The sequence below is a fragment of the Branchiostoma floridae genome, chromosome 10 (assembly GCF_000003815.2).
Source record: "Branchiostoma floridae strain S238N-H82 chromosome 10, Bfl_VNyyK, whole genome shotgun sequence".
Taxonomy (NCBI): Eukaryota; Metazoa; Chordata; class Leptocardii; order Amphioxiformes; family Branchiostomatidae; genus Branchiostoma; species Branchiostoma floridae.
The window spans coordinates 14,166,130-14,187,979 of NC_049988.1; the positions used below are offsets into that span (position 1 = coordinate 14,166,130).

General features: G+C 42.4%; 4 protein-coding genes across 5 annotated transcripts; 2 read left to right on the plus strand and 2 right to left on the minus strand.

Annotated features, from left to right (window-relative positions):
- Nucleotides 1–881: 881 nt before the first annotated feature.
- Nucleotides 882–1,882, minus strand: LOC118424920 (UNC5C-like protein). The gene is made up of 2 exons (XM_035833726.1): nucleotides 1,166–1,882; nucleotides 882–1,049 (listed from the first exon to the last, which is right to left on the minus strand). The coding sequence occupies exons 1-2, from the start codon at nucleotides 1,880–1,882 to the stop codon at nucleotides 882–884; spliced, it is 885 nt and encodes a 294-aa protein (XP_035689619.1).
- On the minus strand, nucleotides 1,876–2,803 carry LOC118424921. The gene is made up of 2 exons (XM_035833727.1): nucleotides 2,705–2,803; nucleotides 1,876–2,445 (listed from the first exon to the last, which is right to left on the minus strand). Exons 1-2 carry the CDS (start codon nucleotides 2,801–2,803, stop codon nucleotides 1,909–1,911), a joined length of 636 nt encoding a protein of 211 aa, XP_035689620.1. The 3' UTR covers nucleotides 1,876–1,908.
- A 6,375-nt stretch (nucleotides 2,804–9,178) lies between these two features.
- LOC118424922 (netrin receptor UNC5C-like) lies at nucleotides 9,179–12,649 on the plus strand. Its single transcript, XM_035833728.1, has 5 exons — nucleotides 9,179–9,970; nucleotides 10,284–10,436; nucleotides 10,848–11,024; nucleotides 11,595–11,830; nucleotides 12,200–12,649. The coding sequence occupies exons 1-5, from the start codon at nucleotides 9,314–9,316 to the stop codon at nucleotides 12,507–12,509; spliced, it is 1,533 nt and encodes a 510-aa protein (XP_035689621.1). The 5' UTR covers nucleotides 9,179–9,313; the 3' UTR covers nucleotides 12,510–12,649.
- Nucleotides 12,650–13,999: 1,350 nt separating this feature from the next.
- LOC118424481 (transmembrane protein 98-like) lies at nucleotides 14,000–21,714 on the plus strand. Of its 2 annotated transcripts, XM_035833053.1 has the most exons (7): nucleotides 14,000–14,141; nucleotides 18,337–18,513; nucleotides 18,996–19,127; nucleotides 19,606–19,752; nucleotides 19,883–19,942; nucleotides 20,059–20,304; nucleotides 20,417–21,714. In XM_035833053.1, the coding sequence occupies exons 2-6, from the start codon at nucleotides 18,380–18,382 to the stop codon at nucleotides 20,258–20,260; spliced, it is 675 nt and encodes a 224-aa protein (XP_035688946.1). In that variant the 5' UTR covers nucleotides 14,000–14,141; nucleotides 18,337–18,379; the 3' UTR covers nucleotides 20,261–20,304; nucleotides 20,417–21,714. The 2 variants fall into 2 exon arrangements, with proteins under 2 accessions (XP_035688946.1, XP_035688945.1); XM_035833052.1 differs by having other exon boundaries at nucleotides 20,059–21,714.
- The last annotated feature ends 136 nt before the right edge of the window (nucleotides 21,715–21,850 follow it).

Here is a 21,850-nt window from a genome sequence, read left to right on the forward strand (position 1 = left end):
CGGCAGGGTGGCGAGAGAACGCTGAGACGGACGCGTCATATCCTCCAGCTCACGGTGTAGGAATGCCTGCGTCGGTGACAGGGCTTGGGCGCCATCGGCAGTTTCACTTCCCCGGGACATCTGATTATGACGTGGTAAAATGGGTTGTAATAACAATGATAAAAGAAATGTAAAAGAAAGTTGAAGAAAGAGACCCTTTTTACACAACCATTGCTTTTTTTCACACCGACATTTCGGTGATGACCGTCTGCACCTTCCTCAAGGCAATTCTGACTGGTTTACATTGTACGGAAGCACAAGGTGTCGGACCCGGTGTAAATCATGAAAGTAATGGTTGTGTAAAAATGTCAAAAAAAGTCTCTTTGTTCTTTGTTGCTGCTTTTTTTTTCAGTAACGTATCAACCTGATGAAACTAGTCACCTATGTACGAAAAGTTACAGTTCAAATTTTGAACTTTATTTTGATTTTCAAAATATCGAGCAGAGAAATGTGACAGAGTATTAGAATAGAAGGGTCAAAACATATCAATAAAAGGAAAGCGTAAGTGTAACGAAAACAAAGCTAAAGAGAGGCTAGACACAGTAATAACGATCTACCTCTATTGTGTCTGACGGCTTTAAGGTAACAGTCTGTCCGTGTGCTTGCTCTTGCCACACAGAAACCGTTGACCAGACGGTATTCATCGGTGTATTTGGATTGACGGTACTAGTTTGAAGCCGAATGGTGCAAGAGGCGTCCGTGTCGTCCGAGCCATCCCAGATTTGTCCCACTTCTATCCTCTGTAACAACGGGAGATGAAGACATTCAGTATTTTATCATATCGTAATGACTTTCAATATCAACAGGCGTGACAATTAACTGCAATAGCATCTAACAATCTGTCAGGAAAATTTCACCTGATTCTCGTCACTGTCATCCAATGTCTTCCAGCCACGGGAGATACCGCACATCTTCACACACAGGGCCCCACCACGCCTGTATATCTGCATTCTTTTGTCGTCATCGAGCAGTCGCCCGCCAAACAGCTTTCTCTCTTTGTTGTAAATCCCCTGAAAACACAACGTGGGCGTTATTTTTCTAAAGAAACTTTGGAAAGATGATGGCATCTCATGAGACTTCTGTTTTGAAAGACGTAAGATTCAATTGCAAGATATTTAGATCTTACCTCACTTGCGGCGGCAGATGCGTCATAGATCCTGATTCGCAACTTGTAGAGACCGTCGTCAGACGTGTGTTTGGCGGCAAACGCTCCGACTCGAATCATCTTTTTGTCTGGAGATGCCCCTTCCTCAGTTGCATCTGCTCCAAATCCGGTGAAGTGCGAAAGGAAAAGGGTGCATTTGCCGTTTTGGACGATGGACGCTGCATCGTCATCTTCAAGCAGAGGCTTCCAATCCTCTTCTGATCCTACTTCTGTGTTGGTGAACTTGGGGACTATCTTATCGTAATTCGGGTCCACCGGGAAGGACAGGATCACGTGGTCAAGAAACGTGGTACCGGTTGGTCCGCAGTGCACGACGGGGGCAGGTTTCCCACGGTGCATGCTGGGAGGGACGAAGATGTGGATGGTCTGGAGCCGCCCGTCTTCAATGGCTCCTGGCGGGATGAACAGGTTGATGTCGTGGCGGGGCAGGGAGAGGTGTCCGCCGGTGTGGTCGAAAACGCCAGATGCAAAGTTGTTGGAACTGAAATTTGTCTGTAGTTGGACTCTCAGAGGGATGGTTCCTTCCCTTATAAGCTTGTCACGATCCAGGGACAATTTGTTGAAGAGCTCTAGGTCTCTCTGGCGGTCTTCATCTGTTGTGTCCTCATGCGGTATACTTGTCAGTGTTTCATTTGGGACATTGGCTTGGTGTCGATCAATGTTGTGGTCATCTTCCATTGAAACATTGGGATTAACCCAGGTATTTACCTGAACTGAAGTTGATTGCTTCGCAGATAGATCAGTGTTTTTGAACACCATGTTTTTTCGGAACGTGGGATTGCTGGTCTTGTCCGTGGGCTGGGAGGCAGGCTGCCGTATCCAGACGAACCGGTAGATCTTTGTGAACCACCGCTACATGCCCTCTGGTCATCAACATCTAGATCTAGACGTCCACTCCGGTCATCTGTCGGAGAGCTCACATTGGTCTTACGATCGTCCCTTCTATTCAGTTTCCCTGGTACATGCATATCTGTTGTTGTTTCGTCAGAATTGCGGACAAGAGCCTCTTGCGCTTTTCTGGCACTGTTTCCCGTGGGTCTGATGGAAACCACTTCGTGGTCCTCGGGTATATCGTCTAGCTTTTGAAGATGCTGTTCTATTGCATCAATTTGACTTTCTTGTAACCCTGCTTCAATGATGCTTATGGATGGTACAGTGTTGAGCTGTGGCAATGATTGCCGCGAAGAATGTTCAGGAGAATTCCGATTGATGATTCCAGCAGGACTGATGGAGTTTCTTCGCTGCAAAGCCAAGAAGAATAGCGTGAATATCAGACATATATCTATCAACCTTTGACATAACTGATCATGAGTTATGATAAGTACAGGTCAGGAGGCACGCAACGTTTCTGCCAAGTATAAGGCTGAATTCAATTCGATTTCTAATTGGAATACTAGATCTTAGATTACTATTTTTAGAATACTGTTTCCCTATATGGCTGTACGTGTGATATATTTGAAGACTACATCGAGTGAAGAAGATGATACTTATATAAAGCACCTTTACAGGGGCACCAGACGTCTTCCGCCGTTTGTCAGGCTCACTTGGGTCGCGTACGCGTTTCTTCGTCTTGCAGAAACACCATATTATGTTGATCATAGTCACTGCACCCGCCACCACCGCAAGTACTGAAAAACAGAAGGAACACAGTTTGCTGATATGGCGTCGGAATTTAACAATTCGTGAGCTGAAGGTCACATGCAACTTTTCATTTGACTTGTCAATGTAGAAGTGATACTAGTATTTTGGTTGGTCAGATCCGTCATTAATGCGGGGTGATATCTTGTCTTTTAGAGTCTTTTCTATATAGCTGGAGACTAGAATCATCTTAACGTAAGTATACTTTTTTATGCGTTTTTATGCTACAACACATCATCATAAGTACACCTCGATACAGTGTTCATGATCCAAGATAACTTTCTCATCATGTTGACTCACTCAGAGATACAGGAAGCAGTAGTTCCCCTTTGGCAGGCGGCTCTTCATTAACCACCAGCCGAGTTGTTGTCCACACATGATACGTGGACGAGCCGACACTTTGTTGATACGTGACAGTGCAGTTGTAGGTGCCAGCATCCTCCGGTACTGCATTCCTCAGTCTCAGGGTGACGGTCTTGGTAAGTTGTTGCCATTGCCAGCTGCATCATTACGGGTACACTTCCATTAGTTGAACGTTAAAAAATTTTGCAAAGACAAAAGTCTGTGTGATTGTAACGTCCTTGATTGTATCTAGACTTGCTTGCGCACACAAGATTGTACAAAGTTCCTATAGGAGACATAAAACAGAAAAGAAACAGACATACGACGAATAGTTTCCTCATGCTTATCTTAGGTTCTCCTTCAGCACAAGGAGTGATCAGCAGTTGTGCAGAAGGGGCCACTACAATTTGTACCTCCACATTTCTATAAGCTTGGATATAAATGTCAATTAGCATTATCAGTTGCAATACTCCCTATTGTAATGGTTCGCTCCTTTCTTTATCGAAACAAAATAAAGTTAAATGGCCACAGGAGGGGACCATAATCTGAAGAAATATCTCATACAACCATAGTAAGACAGAACTACAAAACGTAAGAAAAGTTGCATTTATGTGTTTTTTTTAATTGAAATTTAATTGAAATGTCAATTGTAGTTACCTACTTGGTGGAATTTGTCTCTTCCCACCGGATGCCGTAGTCGGACCTCTGGAGACCTTCAGGCGGTAACCAGTCAACATCTAGGAGCCACACCCTGTCAGAACCCGATACACTTCCCTCGCACGTATACGAGGCGTCTTCCGTGGAGCTGTTCCACTGTAGCACTCCAGGTTGTGCTGTCACAGACAACACTACGGTTCCGTTGCCTACCAGGAAAGTGGTAAATACAAACTAGAATCTTTGACAGTTACATTTTAATGCATGCAATGAATGTCTGCAAGTACCAAACAAACAAAGAAACAAACTCAAAACGCTCCGGGAAAATTCTGTACAACGCAATATCAGCATGAGGACTATTTTCTTTATAACTAAGCTATGACAATAAAATGACGTGGCTTACCCTCTTGTAATGTGAGTCTGTCAGTAGCAGACACGAGGTGTGCTGCGAGCAGAGACACGAGAGTCTTCAGATAGCCGACCAGGGACATGGTTGCTATTATTTAGTCTGGAAACAAAATAAAACAAAACAATACAACAAAGTCACCTTGTGTCCAAAGAAGGAAATGGAAACGTATGAAGGAGAAAAAAGCTTTGGTTATGGATATTAACACTTACCAATCACCATTAAAACTAGCACATTAGTTGTTTCAGTACGCCAATAATCTTTTGATTGGTTTAAACAAATGCGTTGCCTCGAACATTGGACACTTTTGCTGGTGTTTTTAAAAATTGAATAGCGGGGGTTAACGCGGCTTTAAATAATAAAGTCGAACCTTTTTGATGATTACAGGAAAAGCACATTGTTGAGATGTAATTATAGTATAACCTTAATCTTTCATGATGTTACGACGACTGTTAAAAGCATCCGATTACAACCGTTTTTATTGTATAGACACCTTTATTAATGGTACTTACAATCGAATAGATGTTATAGATTAAAACGACGGCGCATGTTCACTCTACTGCGTGTGCCTTCACAAGTTTTATGACACACAAAAGCTGCCAAGACCACTGATGTATGAAGTTAACAAACCACGGCACCGCAAGGTTGTTAACTAACAAACTTGCCATCAAAACTATTTAAAGTCCCTACCTGCACGGTGAAACAACGTATAGTGCTTCTGAAAATGTTGACTACGCACTGTCAGAAGTAGATGATGAAAAAAAAGGTGCTAAAATAGAAATAGGTACTTTCCAGTGACCGAGGGGATTCCCTTTATCCATGGTTACTGTCAACAGTATGAACAAAAGAACGTAAACGAAGCGTTACGCTTTCTGCCCTGCCATAGTAGAAACTTTAGCAAACTTTTTAGACTGCCTCCGGCCAATTCTGGTCCATACGTATACTGGCTAGTAAGTTATATCTATCCAAGACTTACTGCGGAATTCTCATTCTGCTCACAGTTTAATGCCACGGTTACTGTCAACATGATATGTGCGCGTTTGTCCCATCGGTCAAAAGACCTTACGTCACCCTGAAACTTGTACCCGCGGTGTGTTATTCACGCATACGAATGATAAGTCTATTGGCCACTAAAAAACCAAGGTGTCCGATTTACATGGACCCTAGGTATTGTCTAATTACTCTTGTCGACCCTGTTGTTATAAAAAGCCCAATTTACCAGATATTCGTATCAAGAATAGTGGTGTTCCTGCTTTTGCTTGTCAAGATTGTCGTCGAGTCTCTGAGACACCCAAAAGTAAACATAGGAAAACAAAAGCGTCGGTAATTCGAGGCGAGGGTAGAATTGCCACTGAGAAAATTAAAAATTTAAATTTTAGTCACTTTCAGGGTCAAAGGGACGTTTTGTCGAGCATTGCCTTCCATAACTTATTGCAACAACTGCCACTAGTTAATGATAGTAAGTAAAGTTATATATAACGTTCAGTAGTGCTGCGTATTTTACGACGACAAAACCACCTGCCACGAGTAAAGAAATAAGACGTTTAACATACACTCGTTATCTGATATTCAAACTTGTTGTGAAAACGACCCAAAACTCACGTATTCAATGTGAAGTGCGGTCCTTCTGAAAAATGCGAAACGTAAATGGCGGGAAGAGATATCCTAAGGTCAGTGAGGAAAAGCAAACATGACGGAAATAGCAACAGGTGCTTTCCAACCTAGGGGATTCCCCTTCTGCGTGCGAAATGATTACATTAATTACCATGGCGACAGTCAACATTACGTAAACACGTGTTTCGCGCCAACATCTAAAGACACCTTACAACCCCTGTATTGTTCGTACTGGTAAGTGATATGATGCGAACTGTCTAAGTGTCCGTAACAACCGACAAAAACAAATTAAAACAGTGGCAATTCAAATTACTTCAGGTACATTATGGTTCAGTTCTTGCCGTAGGCCCAGCAAAGCAGAGGAAACAGTATGGCTTGCAATTTAATTGAACTTTCAATAAGAACAACAAAATTTCATGCGTTCAAAACCTCCCTCTCCTATAAAAATGTAAGAGTTTGCTTCAGGATACAATGTACAAAATATGTGAAAATGAGATTAAGTTAACTTGCTTGTTCTCTTCTGAAAGTCACTCTTGTACAATGTAAGACGCCCAGCGGAGGTCATCATACTACAACCGATGCGCAGTAGTGGTGGCACCTGTATTCAGGCGCAAATTCAAGCCAACCGACTAGATATCGTATAATCCGTATTTCTCTGCTATTCACCAGACGTTCCGCCTCGCTGCCATGCACAGAATAATTTCTACGTCTCTTCAAGTATCGTCACGCACTACTTTATGTTCTGCAACCTTAAAGTCTCATTCAGCTTTAACTACAATGAAAGTAACGTTAACGGTAAAGTACGTGTTTTACATGAGCGCGTTTAGAATAAAGCTAGAGGAAAGTTAATGAAAACATATGGTTTACCATTTAGCCATTGACCAGCCTGGTATATCAGTTGAAATGTGCTACGAGGCATGTACATGAGCAGTGACAATAGAATTCATCATGGTCTCTGTTGTGTGACTGTTTGGTTAACGTTGCACAGGATTCCGTCCGTTGAATTCAGCTCTCTTCATTACCGACACAACATTTTGGCAACTATAGACGGCCATTGTCTTTATGCGTATGCGCGAATACGGCGTTAAAAGTTATATGCGCACTATCAAGATACGTTCTGCTGGAGTGCTACTGTCGTATTATAACATTTCATCAGCTGAATAGAATATTTGTTTACTCAGCTCATTTTCCAAACACACGGTCTCTTAGGTAATGTCACCAGTTCTGATTGATAACATTGCCGTTGCTGTTTGTACTTGTTTTCCTTGATCGTTCTTTATAAGTCGACCACGTCCGTCGTTGAGGAAATCATCTCGTCGGGCAACTTGGGTCATTACAAACCGTGAACAACTCTCCCATGTCATAATATTTTTCTAATTGTATAAGGTGTTTTTTAAAGGTAGCCTATTATCTCTGAAACAAAAGTGTTAAGTACTTCTCAGAGCCGCTCAGTGTGGGGCAATGATGTCATGAGAACGCCCCCGAGTCGCACGTCTCGAAAAAAACAGGTGTAGTTTCCAACTCGTCCCTACCAGAAGGCTGACCGCTAGCAGGCCACAAGTTTGGTGGTGAAGAAGTCATACCACTTCACAGGTGCGTTCTATAGCGAAATTGTAGCCCTTGTAGGCTTTGAGTGTGTTGTTTTAACTTTTGCATGCCCTTCGCCATGGTATTTTCTTCGATCTCGGTACCACGCCCAACCAGGAAATAGTGCGAGTGTTATTCAAACGTCGCGAATTCATTTGTGCATAGTTTTAATTTTCGTGAGTATTCATAAAGTGATTTTAAAACAGTAGTAGATGCCCAGATATTGCTAGCGTCCTTTGAGACTTTAGTTGTTGTTCAAGCTACAGATAACAAGAACGATATCAGTAAGTCAAATTCTATGATTGCTGAAGTAACTGTTATGTGAACGAGTCGGAAGTTTTGCACTGTAGAATGCTTTTGCATTCTACACCCGTAGGGTGTGGTCACATGAGTCGTGCAATCGCCTTAGGATTTTGATGGGATTTTTAAGCAGGCTGTGACAAAACCAACCACGGACAAAGATCTAAGACAGTGGAACTTTGCAGGACACGGGCATGGCTGTCCCCAAAAATGCCCTGTATAGCTAGTTTAGCGATCGTACAACGTATGACCGCATCCGACCTTCGTGTTGTTGCCGTAGGTTGGGTTCGCCCCGCACACATGTACAGTTAACATGGCACTTTGCTGACGAGTCTACCCGGGAGAATCTTTGTAATGGGTCTCATGCTGACATACCGGACAAAGATATTTATCACACTTGTCAGTAATTCAAGAAATAAGAACTGTGACGGTTGGGTCAAAGTGTTGCTATGTTGCAGCATAAACGTTTTGCTGAATGTTTCAAAAACGTCAACTTAATTTTACATAAGTTCTACTTGGATATTGTATACATATCAATTTCTTTTAACAACTTAAAGGCTATGTATCTTTTGCCATGATACAGGTTGGCACGGAATTCAGTATGTAGTGACACATGGCTTAAACTAAATGTTCTAAACAGGTGAGTGAAGTCAACTTCTCTGAGCATTGTTAAGGTTAACAGTTCTAATGTTTTGTTGTGTTTTGTCACAGACAGTATCACTTCCACAAAAAGTACGAATATCTGTGAAGAATACAAAACAAAGGCGAATTTTTATTCCTGGCGACCGAGAACACAGTTCGGCGAGACCGCCTGTACAAAACAGTCAGATAGGATAACGTTACCCGTTTCTTCTTCGTTCGTCATGTTCATCAGTGATCACACTATTTTGTTTTGTTTTGTTTGTTTGCTTATCTATCTTCCTAGAGAGCTACAGCCATGCTTGGCAAAGCGATTCCAGTGATCATCTTACTCCTGATATCTGGACAAGCGCGTGCGAACTCCACAGCTAATCCCGCAGCAACCTCGCCCCCCGGTCCTACAACCAAAACCACAACCGAGAATCCCCGAACAACCCAGCCCCAGGCCCTCGCCCCAACAAGCACCCCTGCGACCGAGAACGGTATCGGTAAGTAAAAAAAGAGCGCCATGCAAGCAAATACATGTATAGTTCGACGACCCCATACCGGCCGCAACTGACATCATCTCTTAGCCTTTGCTAACTAACTTTAGTACGCAAATGATATTTTAAGTAACATAAACGGCGAGGACTAATATTCTTCACGAACGGGCAATCATGATCATCTAATTATCAATACAGTTAAATCTCTCAAATTATCCTAGTTCTACTTGAACTTCTTCGTCACCCCCTCCCCGTAGCTGCTACTGAATTTTCCTTCACCCACGGAAATGTTTCCTTTATTTTGCAGATACCATCATCATCATTATCATCGCAGTGTGCATAGTTGTGCCTGTGACCGCCATTGTAATTGTTACGTTAGTGTACGCCTGCCAGAACAAGAGAGAAGCATCACCAGCGACGGTCGTGTTACGCGTGCAGCAGGCAGAGATGGCGACAGATGAGGATCGTCACGATGACCTGGAACTCTTCAACAAACTCTGCTCTGATTACTCCAACCTAACGGGAGAGAACACCTCTTTGCGAATCAAGCTGCAGACCAATTATATTTCTACAAACTTCGCGGCCGGTGCCTTCGACCACACCGGCGGACACCTCTCTCTGCCCCGCCACGACATCAACCTGTTCATCCCGCCAGGAGCCATCGAAGACGGGCGGCTCCAGACAATTCACATCTTCGTCCCTCCCAGCATGAACCGCGGGAAACCTGCTCCCGTCGTGCACTGCGGACCAACCGGCACCACCTTTCGAGATCACGTGATCCTGTCGTTCCCGGTGGACCCAGATTATGACGAGTTTGTTCCGAGGTTCACCAACACGGATGCTGGATCAACGGAGCAATGGCAGCCTATGCTTGGCGATGATGATGCAGCCTTTATTGTCAAGAACGGCAAGTGTACCCTCTTCATCACTCACTTCACCGGATTTGGAGCGGAGGCGAACGATGAGACGCCTGCAAGCACGGCTGACAAGGATGACAAGACGATCCGAGTCGGGGTTTTTGCCTCCAAACACACAGCAAGCGATCGTCTCTACAGCTACCAGATGAGAATCAGGTTCTATGATGCGTCTGCAGACGCCAGCGAGGTAAGCTTTTATACTCTCTAAGCAGAGGTTCGGCTCCGGTTGTTTTTGGCGTGCTTTAGGCGTTTTTATCGGCTTCTCTTTTTTGTGCTGTTTTTAGTGTCTTTCTGACTGACTGACAGACATAAACAGCACAAAATATAAAGCTTGATAAAAACGCATTAAACACGTCAAAACAGCCGGAGTAGTGCCTCTGCTTGGAGAGTAAAGTTTTGTGTCAATTCGACTTTTCAATACAGAAGTGTCATCAGGTATATGTGGCAAATTTCGATTAGTCTTTCTTCTAAGAAAACTATATTTCCCTTATTTCCTTCAGCGCATGTATCAGAAAGAAATGAGTCTGTTCGGCGGAAGACTGCTCGATGACGACAAAAGGATGCAGGTGAACAAACGAGGTGGGACGGTGCGCGTGCGCGTGAGCAAGATTGCCGCCGGCTGGAGGACAATGGATGCTAGTGATGAGAATCAGGTACTGGTACAACTTCCAAAATAGAACATGTTGCGGTCAGTCTTGCAAGGGGGTATCTCACTGGTCTGCGCCTAATTTGTGCCAGGCATTTGCTGCAAACCTGTCCCAATCGGCTGAAAATGGAAACTTTAAAAAAATTGCAATTTGGAAAATGATAAAAAGGTGCAATATGTATATTCTGTAGTCTCTTTTTTGCAAATCTTTTTTTGGTACATTTTCAAACATTGGAGTTGAAATTCAGTGACACAACTGTGATTGTTCCAATAATCTATTCATCTTGGCTTCATAAGCAAATGCGTCGGGAAAATTGACACGAATTCGCGCAAGATACCCAATAAGTTTTCCCAAGTCTGCTTCTTCATCTGGCATTGGTTACAAAAACAATAGAAAACATCTTCTTTTTCCCTGTAGAGGCTAGAGTTCGAAGAACTCTGGGACGAGTCGGACGAGACGGACGCTTCCTGCACCGTCCGGCTTCGCAAGATCAACCGGGCGGCGCCGGTGACTGACGTCTGGGCAACCGTTTCCGTCTGGCAGGAGCAATCACACGGAACAACGGTTACCTTAAAACCGTCAGATACACTGCAGGTATGCTTATACTCTTATACATAAATTCTCTTCACTTACAGCTTCTATAAGGCCTACGTCACATTTCCAAACAGGGGCCCGGCTGGGCAGCTTTCGGGAACGACAAGTATGATATAAAAGACATCAAACTGCACAAGACTTTAAGAGAATAGTCGTCTTCATTATCCGTGCATATCTTTATGTATACATTTTTATTTTTTGTTTCCACAAACAGCCCGGCCGGGCCCCGGTTTGGAAATGTAACGATAGCCTTAGGCTTAGGTCATATTTCCAAACCGGGGCCCGACCGGGCAGCTTTTAGGAGCAAAGACAATGATATAAAAGGCATCAAAATAAACGAAATGTCAAAATAAGATTCATGGGAATAATATGTGCATATTTCTAGGTATACATTTTTATTTTCATTTTCTTAAAACATTCCGGCCGGGCCCCGGTTTGGAAATGTGACCTAAGCCTTAGCGGGAACAAACGTGCGCACATACCAAACTTGAAGACGAACAAAGAAGCAAACCGGAAACAATACTTCCATTTTCACAGAGATTAAAAACTTTGTTGATGTTTCTTCACCAGATGTCCCTGAGAGCTGACCCACCCAGAGGCTACCTCTCTGCAACGCAGGCATTCCTACACCAGCAGGAAGAGCTGCGCCCGTCAGACCGCGTCTTTCCCGTCCTGCCCTTAGACATACGTCACGAGATGTGCGTGCTCCTGGACGTGGAGCTGGCGGGAGGAAACGACTGGAGGATGTTGGCCGAGAAGTTTGGGATCGACTCACCAACTATCATGTGGATAGGGAGAAACAAAAGGTGGGTAGCTGTTGTCCCTGGTGGGTAAGGTCGACTATCATTCCTTTGAGAATTCACTTGAAACTATTCACCGGGTGTTTACCAACATGTTTTCGGTCAGTCATCTGATCCTTCTGTCAGTTCTGAAGTTGAAATGATCGAAAGCCTACGTCACGTGATCTGACCGTAAGTGTGACGTCGCAATGGGTCAAAGGTGCCCGAAAGTCGGTAACGGCCCTCGTCTCGTCTCGAGATACGGGCAATTCCAATCAGTAGGTCCGCAACAGTTTCTCCCCAACATAATTTACACGCCTATATTTACACTTCACTAATGTTTTGGAAAGAAAAGTAATGTTTAGGAAAGAACTAAAAATTTCTTTACCTTTCCAGCCCAACAAGCAAGCTTCTGGACTTCTGGGAGACTCAGAACGTGTCCGGAGGAACCGTGGCCCTGCAGCGGCTGTGTGACCTTTACCAGGAAATGGAGCGCCCCGATGTCAAGGAGCTGGTGGAGAAAGTGTCGTCTGGAGACCTGAGGGACAGCGGATACGGAACGGACAGAGACTCTCGGTCACCAAACGGCAGTCTGGCTTCCCTCGTGAACAGCATTCTGTCGGAGCCGGTCCCTGAGACACATAGCATGGATGCTTCCCTGAAGACGAAGAAGAAGAAGAAGACCATGCCGTTAGTAGAAGGCTAAAATGTGAGCGTCATGTGACCGTTTTATTGGTTTAAAATAATGTCATCTTTGTCGATAATTTGTCTTTGACGTGAAGTCGCTAAAGTGTCCTTTTTGAGATACTGGAGACGCTGGTAGCTGTACTCGCCTAAGACAAGCCAAGGTCAACCGTATTGTACATTGTACAATGAAATAAAACATAAATGTTGAGCTGAAATAGGTGTACATAATTGTGACCAAATATTCTCCTTGTGTTATTTCCTCCCCGATGTGTAGTAATAATGTGTTTATATACATGTATGTAGTGTGCTATTAATATAAAGGAACAACTTATACGTGCATTGTGCATATGGGTCATTAATTTTACCGTATACCGAAAAGTGGTTGATCCAAATCAAGCAAGAGTCTCACACATGAACATGGAAGCTGTATGTAATGGTGGTGAAAGATCTGATTGTACTTTTATGGTAAGTTTGTTCATCTTTTGTTTGTTTGGTTGTTTGTGCCTTTATCTTTTTGTACAGTATTTATTAGTTTCTCCGAAGTTGTACAAAATTGTTTTTTTTTTCAAATTAAAGAAATTTCTAAACAACGAGAAGAATTGCTGTTCTTGTCCTCCATTCCGATATGGAGTCCCGATATGTTTTTGTGCAAGTAACCCTCTATCTGTGTCCCAGTATGGGATCTTTGAACTCTTATTCCACATGGTGTTTAATTACGTCGTTTTGTCAAGAGACAGTGCAGCAATCCAACTTCTATTTTGGCATTCAGAGGATACTGACTTCGTTATGTTGTCAGTTCAAGATGGCGTTTAATACAAACTGGCATGGATTCCCCTTTTCTAAAAAAACAACAAGAAAACAACAACAACAAAAAACTGACGATGAAGATCGATGCACGCATAGACTTCATATAATATTTTTAGCCAGAGTGACCCACAAGGCAGAATAAAGATATTAGTACTGGTTTCTTATGTTTTCAGGTAAGTCAAGTCTTATGTTTTGAGCAAGCATAAAACCTCCTTGGTTTGAGGATTGATGGTAAAAAATTCAGCTGTCATGTTCTGGTTGTGAAAACTTAACCAGTATTTCCTGCAATATTAGCAAACAGAGAGTTCATCCTATGCCGTTTTATTACGATTGCTCAAACCAACTTGTGGCAGTTGACATAGCCAATGATAGCAGAGGGGCTCAGGAGCAGTATTGTACAGTCCCTCGTGTCGCCACTCCCATCCTCTTGTTTTCATAACGGATTATCCCCTTTCTCCGCTTTCACTCTATGTTAATATCAGCAGCGCAGCTAAACGCAACATAACTATAGTAAAGCATTAAACAAGCATTTTTGAAGAGCAAATCTACAACTTAATGTAGCATATACATAATGGTAGAAAATGTAATATTAGCGTAGCATGAAAATTATCGATTTCAAGTTTAATCTAGTTGATTCTGAGGAACATGTTTCTATTTTGTGTGGATGCGGTCTATCCTGCTTCTTGTGAACGTGAACAGGAAGTTGCTGTCCGTCAAGAAGTCTGAAACTTGTTTGTGACCTGGAAAGTCGAAGAAAAATGGTGTGAACTGGCGATTTTAGAGAGATCTTGGCCACATTGCTGTGTCTACAAGGTTCTCTTGATCCTCAGGAACCTTCAGAGTGGTAAGTTGGTTTCTGTTTTGTCGTAGTTTGGCGAAATCTTGCGTTGGAATCGGACTAGCTTTTGAGTCTCGGTGTGAAAAACAAAGTTGTCCGTCATGGCCTACATATAACGTTATGCTAAGTATTGTGCTGACTGATCATAGATTAAAGCCAGATTTCACACGCATGGTGGAGGAAAATGCACCGTCACTTCCACATAGGAAATAAAGAAGACACATTTTTAAACCCACTTGCTTCCAAAAGAAGATTTCAAACTAATACAAGCTGAGCTACTTTTTCACTTTCACTGATGCTGTCATGATTTTGTTAGTTTAGTAACTTAGTAAGAAGCCTTTTTTCATAACCTTATAAAACATATGATTTTTCTTCCAACAAATGATTCTAAAATACTTACACTGCAGATTGTTGAACCTAGTTCTGAAAGTTGCCACGATACTTTGTTGTTGAAATGCAATTTGTTCAGCTATAATTGTAACAGTGGTGTTCAAGGACTGCTAAACCGAAGACGCCTAACGGCTTAAGCCCTTTGGCCGAACGGTTTGCACGTTCGATTTGTGATCCGGCTGCCCAGGTTCGGCGCGGGTTCGAATCCCGGGAGTCGGGGTGTTGTTTCTTTCTGTTCTTACTCGCCCCTCTGGTTGTTTCACTGGTTCCCACGCCGGCCCTGTGATTAACAGGCTAGTATGTGCCACACAGGGATGTCGAACTCGGAGATTCGAGGACGAATCTTGAAAAGAAAAGGGGGAGTAGTGTAACAGTGGTGTTCAAGGACTGCTAAACCGAAGACGCCTAACGGCTTAAGCCTTTATGGCCGAACGGTTTGCACGTTCGATTTGTGATCCGGCTGCCCGGGTTTGGCGCGGGTTCGAATCCCGGGAGTCGGGGTGTTGTTTCTTTCTGTTCTTACTCGCCCCTCGGTTGTTTCACTGGTTCCCACACCGACCCTGTGAGTAACAGGCTAGTATGTGCCACACAGGGATGTCGAACTCGGAGATTCGAGGACGAATCTTGAAAAGAAAAGGGGGAGTAGTGTAACAGTGGTGTTCAAGGACTGCTAAACCGAAGACGCCTAACGGCTTAAGCCCTTTGGCCGAACGGTTTGCACGTTCGATTTGTGATCCGGCTGCCCAGGTTCGGCGCGGGTTCGAATCCCGGGAGTCGGGGTGTTGTTTCTTTCTGTTCTTACTCGCCCCTCTGGTTGTTTCATAATGTTAGTTACATCAGGGGTGCCTAAGCATTTGCACGAACCCTATGAAATTCGTACGAATATTATGTGATACACACGAATCACTATGCGAAAACGCACGAATATTATGAAATTCGCACGAATCACTATGCGAAATCGTACGAATTTTATGAAATTCGCACGAATCACTATGTGACACACACGAGCCTTATGTGATTTGCACGATCCTTATGCAAAAAACGGCGGCCGGGAGGAGGCATGATTTTGAGCGTTTCTACCCGAGATATTTATATTTCAAGGCATGGAATGGACATTTACCGTCGCAAAGATGTATTTGATAGCCTGTGAGCTACTGTTTAGCTTCATTTCGGCGTGTTACATCGTATTTTCAGTCGCCGAAGCGGCGAAGTCGCCATCTTGAAAATCCCGCTCCGTCTGTCACGTGACCCCGCCAGTGGTTGCGCAATTTCGCATAAGGATCGTGCAAATCACATAAGGCTCGTGTGTGTCACATAGTGATTCGTGCGAATTTCATAATATTCGTGCGTTTTTGCATAGTGATTTGTGCGAATTTCATAATATTCGTGCGTTTTCGCATAGTGATTCGTGTGTATCACATAGTATTCGTACGAATTTCATAGGGTTCGTGCAAATGCCTAGGCACCCCTGTACATAATCAAGGAGGTTAAAAAATGACTTGTTTGCAAGTTACACGTTACGTAATACCACTTCTACTTTATGATAAAATTGCACAAAGTCACGATTTGCACAACATCAGCAGGCCCTGATGTAGCTCATTGTATGTAGAAATTATCAAACATAAATTGTGAAGAACATAAATGACTCTGTGCTGCACAAACTGGATATACTATGAACTATGTTATGATCATCACAAAAACTTGACAGTAGATGTGAGTTGGGGCCAAAAATTGGACTTGGAAGTATTCACCGTTCAGCAAAGGCAATAGGATACACAGTACATTCTTCTTTATTTGCTATGACATGGATCTTTCATTAAAATCTGTAAATCTTTTTGTAAAATATGGGTTAGCGCCCACCTTCCCACACCTACATCTCATACTGTAACGTTACAGTCAGACACACACTAGTATGACTCACCGCCCATGCTTGGTACCACCCACCACTGCACAGTATCAGTAGGAGATGATCAAATCATTTTAGCTCAATGATTCTTTTCAAGAAACAATTCTTGCTCAAACCACAATGACAACTTTAATAGATACATTCTTGCTTCCAAAATTGAGAGTTTCCCAATATAAATGTAGTAAGCAAGAATCCTGAAGAGTACTAGTAATACTGCATATATATCATATATTTGCACTTTATAACTAGTTTCTAAAATGAATGCATTTTTGTGTGTTATCAAAGTGCTAAGTATAGATTCTATAGAAGAAACAAACTGAAGATTTGCGTGTTTCGATGATATCAACTTCTTTACCATTGCATAGTACTGAATAGAACAGACTGCAAATGCAGTCAGATACATGCATATGCCGACACATTGCACGGCAATTTTAAAACAACTAGTAGGGAAAAGGTCGGTGCTTTTTGTTGTTCACCTAGCTAATCCAGCTTTACCCCTTCTTTTATGTTGAAAGCAGTCTCACACTCTATTTTGAGCCTACAAGTAACTGAAGTATGTCATTTCATGCAACAGGTCCCATAGTTGTTTTTTTGTACTTCTTGGTCTGCCTAAGGCTATTCTAGTTTCTATAGTATTCAGTATTAGAATTTATTTATCAGCTGGCATTGCATCCTATGACTCTAATCTCTTTTCTGGTTCTTTTCTAAAAAAAGTTTCCCATGTTGATGAGGTTTACTTTTGTAATTTCACATACTAGTACATTGATATGCAACAAGAGATTTATTTTCAGAAGGCACCCAAAAGCTAGGATTATTCCTTCTAATGACTTGTCCCTCTGACACACAGAACAATGTATGCCCCCCTAGGGACAGGTCGCATACCCTGCATTGATCTGTGTTGTTAGTGGATCATCCCTCCTTATTGGAGACTGGTACAGGTGTTACCTATTGAACTGGGGAATTGGCATGAAAGGATTGGAGATCCTGAAGACAAGAGACAAGCAAGAGTATTAGTCATCGAGCTGGGACAGTATTAAGATCTGGCAGCTTGCAATAGATGTTTCAAGACCTGCAGTGGCGTCCTCTCTCCGAAAGGAGGAGGAACGCCCGCCTCACCTTCTTTTACAAGCTAGTTAATAACAAGATTAATATAGACACACAGAACCTACTGATTCCGACCCAAGGGCGAACCCGAGGCAGCCATCAACATAAGTACAAACCAATTTTTGCACGAACAGACACATATAAGTATTCATATTTTCCTAGAACGATTCCTGAGTGGAATTCCCTGCCTGGCGCGGTAGTAAGTGCTCCCACAGTTGAGAACTTCCGCGCCAGGCAGGAGGGCTGCCCGCCCTAACCCGGGACCTCAGCTCCCCCCCCCCCTACTTTGCCCCTCGCGGGGTTATATGGGGGTAACCCATGATGATGATGATGATGTTTCTGTCTTTTGTTTGTTGTAAACAAAATATCATCACCAGAGATATACACGTAGACCTTTACTTTAGATTTACAAGTAATCCTTTATATTAGCTTGCCTCAAAATAACAACATTGATTTGGGATGGCACAGGTAGGGATATACTAGTGAGGTTAAGTTATTTCAATCGTTGAGATATTACTACTTTGTCCCTTTGTTTGAATCACTTTTGATTTGCATAAATGTGAGCCTGATTTGATCACACTTCAATACTGCCCACCCTACATTGCCAGTGCCTAGATAGGGGCCAATTTAGCCCTGGACAGCAGATTTTGTGCTACACAGACAATACGGATGTGTATGATAAGTATTTATACAGAAACCTTCTCGTTGTTTTGGGGAGTACACACCAAGGAGTAACATATATATTGTGACAATGTGAACATCTTCACTTGATTGATAGACTTTGTGTTATTTCCTGTACAGGTTGATGGGAATGCTGAGGTGCTGATAGACTGCTATCATCACCATGGAAACTGTTGTTGCCGTGGCGATCGCCATCTTGGCAGCCATCTTTGTGGCCTCGTTGATTTCCCTGCTGTTGGTGTGTAAACAGAAGTACTGCGGAAGGGCCGACCTGTACAAGCAGAGTCTGGCTATCAAGTAAGGGTTTCTACTTACTTACAGTTACACTAGCCTTGGAGAGAATGACAGTCCTGGACATGACAAGGGATAAAAAGTGTACTCTTAAGCCACTTTCATACCAGGCTTTGCAAATCTGGATTCATACTGAATAGTGATGTGGGATTGATCCAGATTCAGTCTAAGTTGTTGTTTTTCTCCCGGTCCACTGCCAATTGTTGGTACCAAAGAAGAAAAAAAACTCTGAAATGCCTCAGAAATGCTCCTATAGTTGTCAGACTTTCTGTAATTATGTTTGTAAACAACCTTTCATAAACAACGTCGGATATCACATTATTGGAAGTGAAAATACAGTTGTAAAAAAAGATCATTTCAATTTGGGCAAGTGAAAAGTTGGTTTGGGCAAGTAAATTTTCTGTGTGCTTGCCCGACTGGACAAGTGAATTTAGGAAAACTTGTCCTATCCTGTTAACAATGCAGTTATTGACCTGTTATCCCTCCAGCCGCCCCACAGTGGAGCTGGTGAGTGCTATGGAGACCCACGGGGAGGTGTCAGATGTGGAGCTCACCAACGTGGCCTTCACCCCGGATATAGACGACATTCTGGAGAATGAGGCCTGGATAGATGATGCATCGTGAGTTGGGCTTTACTTTGGAGCCTTCGTCTTAACATCTTTCTGCAAACATTTGTATGCTGAATGATTCATGAAGATATGTGTCGTACATCATACAAATATTATCTTAGATTATTGGCAGAGTTGTAGCATTGCTTTAAACATAGAAAGTAAGTAACAGTCAACTGTATATTTGTAGCTGTTGCAGGTACATTGTATGATATGCATATGACATGCGAATACCTGTACCTTGTTGATGCTATTTGAACACCATGTGAATGTTGTATGAGCATCATGTGAACACCATGTGAACATCATGTGAACATCATGGGAGCACCATGTGAACATCATGTGAACACTATGTGAACATCACATGAACACCATGTGTACATCACATGAACACCATGTGAACATGATATGAACACCATGTGAACATTATGTAAACACCATGTGAACATCCTGTGAACACCATGTGAACATGTCCATGTTTCTACCCCAGGGGACTGATCCCCCACTGTCTGGCCATCTTGAAGACGTGTCACCAGCTGACGGAGAAGCTGGTTGGCATGACGATGAACAACTCCCAGATCCGCAGTCAGGCCGACCTTGGAGAGGTCGTGGTGGTGGCGAAGAGAATCAGTCCGAGGTTTGTCATTTTCATGATTGTTTGCACTTCAATCTGCTGTCAGTTTGTGGTGTCAAGTTGTGCCATATTGCTTTTAAAAATTTGATGCATTGGAAGACAATGTTCCTAATCTAAATGTTTTTTATTGCAGGGTGGACGATGTGGTCCGTTCCATGTATCCTCCTCTGGATCCCAAGTTGCTGGAAGCTAGGTAGGTATTATGAATTCTGATAAAAGAGAACATTTGTTTTACTTGAATGTAAGTTCATCTGTGAGCAATCAGGATCCGGCGTGCCAGGATTTTAATGATATATCATCATGTTACAGGTCTACCGCCCTGCTCTTGTCAGTCAGCCATCTTGCCCTGGTCACAAAGAACGCCTGTAAGATGCCAGGATCATTGGACTGGATCGACAACTCCATTTCTGACATGGAGGAGCACATGTCTGTCCTACGCCAAGCCGCCATGTCCACCGAGGAACAGACGCCATCAGAGGCGCTGGAAGAACCACAATCCTCACAGCTGTGAAATAACAAGAGTTTGCAACATTCAAAGGGACTGCCAAAAAACAGTTCTCAAGCAACTGGATATGATTTTGGAAATGGGCAGAGGTTTCAATTAGCATCCACTAGTTTTTGTCAGTGACATGTTGAAACGACTGACTGTTTCCAAAATCATATCCAGTTGCTTGAGTAACTGCTTTTTGGCATATCTTAGTACCTGGATGCCTAATCTTCATCGACGTATTCAAAGGAACTGTTAAACTATTAAAGTGTATGCTGATTTTAGTTTGACTGGTTTATATGCTGGTTTCAAGCTAGAACAGCTCATCTTATGTGAAAATGGAAGGTTAGTTGAGGGTTGAGAGACCACAACAGAGATCAACATAGCAAGTGTCAAATCATGACAAATGAAACTTGCGGTGACGCAAAATGTTACATTACAGATTGCTAACTGTATTTACAAGTTGCGATGTGGAACATTCCAACTTTTTTAATGCCAGTAAAAATACTTTAACTTGTAGTACTATAACTTGTAGTACTAACAGTATTGGAGTAGTGTCTTATATATCATACCAAATAGTGTCTTAACTATAATGTTGTCATAGATGTGTTAGAAGTTCTATATTTTTTCAAAGCCATGGAGCTGAGGGTCTTTATGGGGCTTAAAAGGACCACAACACAATTGTATATACACATGTTAACAATGTGAAAGGATACCATAATTTGCTAATAGCAAGGGGTTTTCTGTTTCTTTCATGAAAGGGAAATATCTACATGAACTTAATGCAAAAGTAATGTTGCTGTCATATATAGATAAAGTGGCATAGGTATTGCTTCACTTGTAGTCTCTTTAATAGTGTCGTCAACAAAAATAGCAAATCAAATATCCATATGCATCTTGTTGGGAGTATTGCTTTGTACATGAAATGCTCATTAAATTGTGTACCTTGTATTGGTAGAGACGAGAGAATATGTTGATATCTCCAACATGGCTCTTTACAGGATACATACTACATGGATGTAATACTGGCAGAAGCCCATTATACACAAATAAGAGAAACATGTGACAAAACATTTAGGATAGGTCAGAAATCATAGATCTGTCAATTCTCGAAAGGAAAAGAAATAACAAAAGGTACAAGATGTACAAGAAGTGCCTGAAGATTCTTCTCCATTGTTTATTTCTTATCTTACTACACATGTACAAAATGTAATTGCCACCAAGTTTGCTAAAAGCAATGGTGTATTTTTTATACAAACTTTCCTTTTGGGTATCTATGTTGGGAGAGGGTTTGAAGAATGAGGTGGTGTTCTGTCAGAAGTCATTTTTATGCTGTTCAAATAAAAGATAAACTTTCTAGATAAAAAGATGTTAAAAGTCTTACCCAGACCACTATGTACAAAGTCTGCACTATTGAAGTTTTATTAGTTTAAGACAGCCAACATGGACATGCTATTAAATTGTTTTTCAAAACCGCTGTTGCTGTTTTGTGAGTAAACTTCATTTGTGGGTGTTGTATATTGGAATGCATTTTGTAGTATTGCCTAGCACGCTAAATTAGGATTTCACTCTCCAACTTTTCTTGCTGTAACTTGGTTAACATTAAGTCCATGA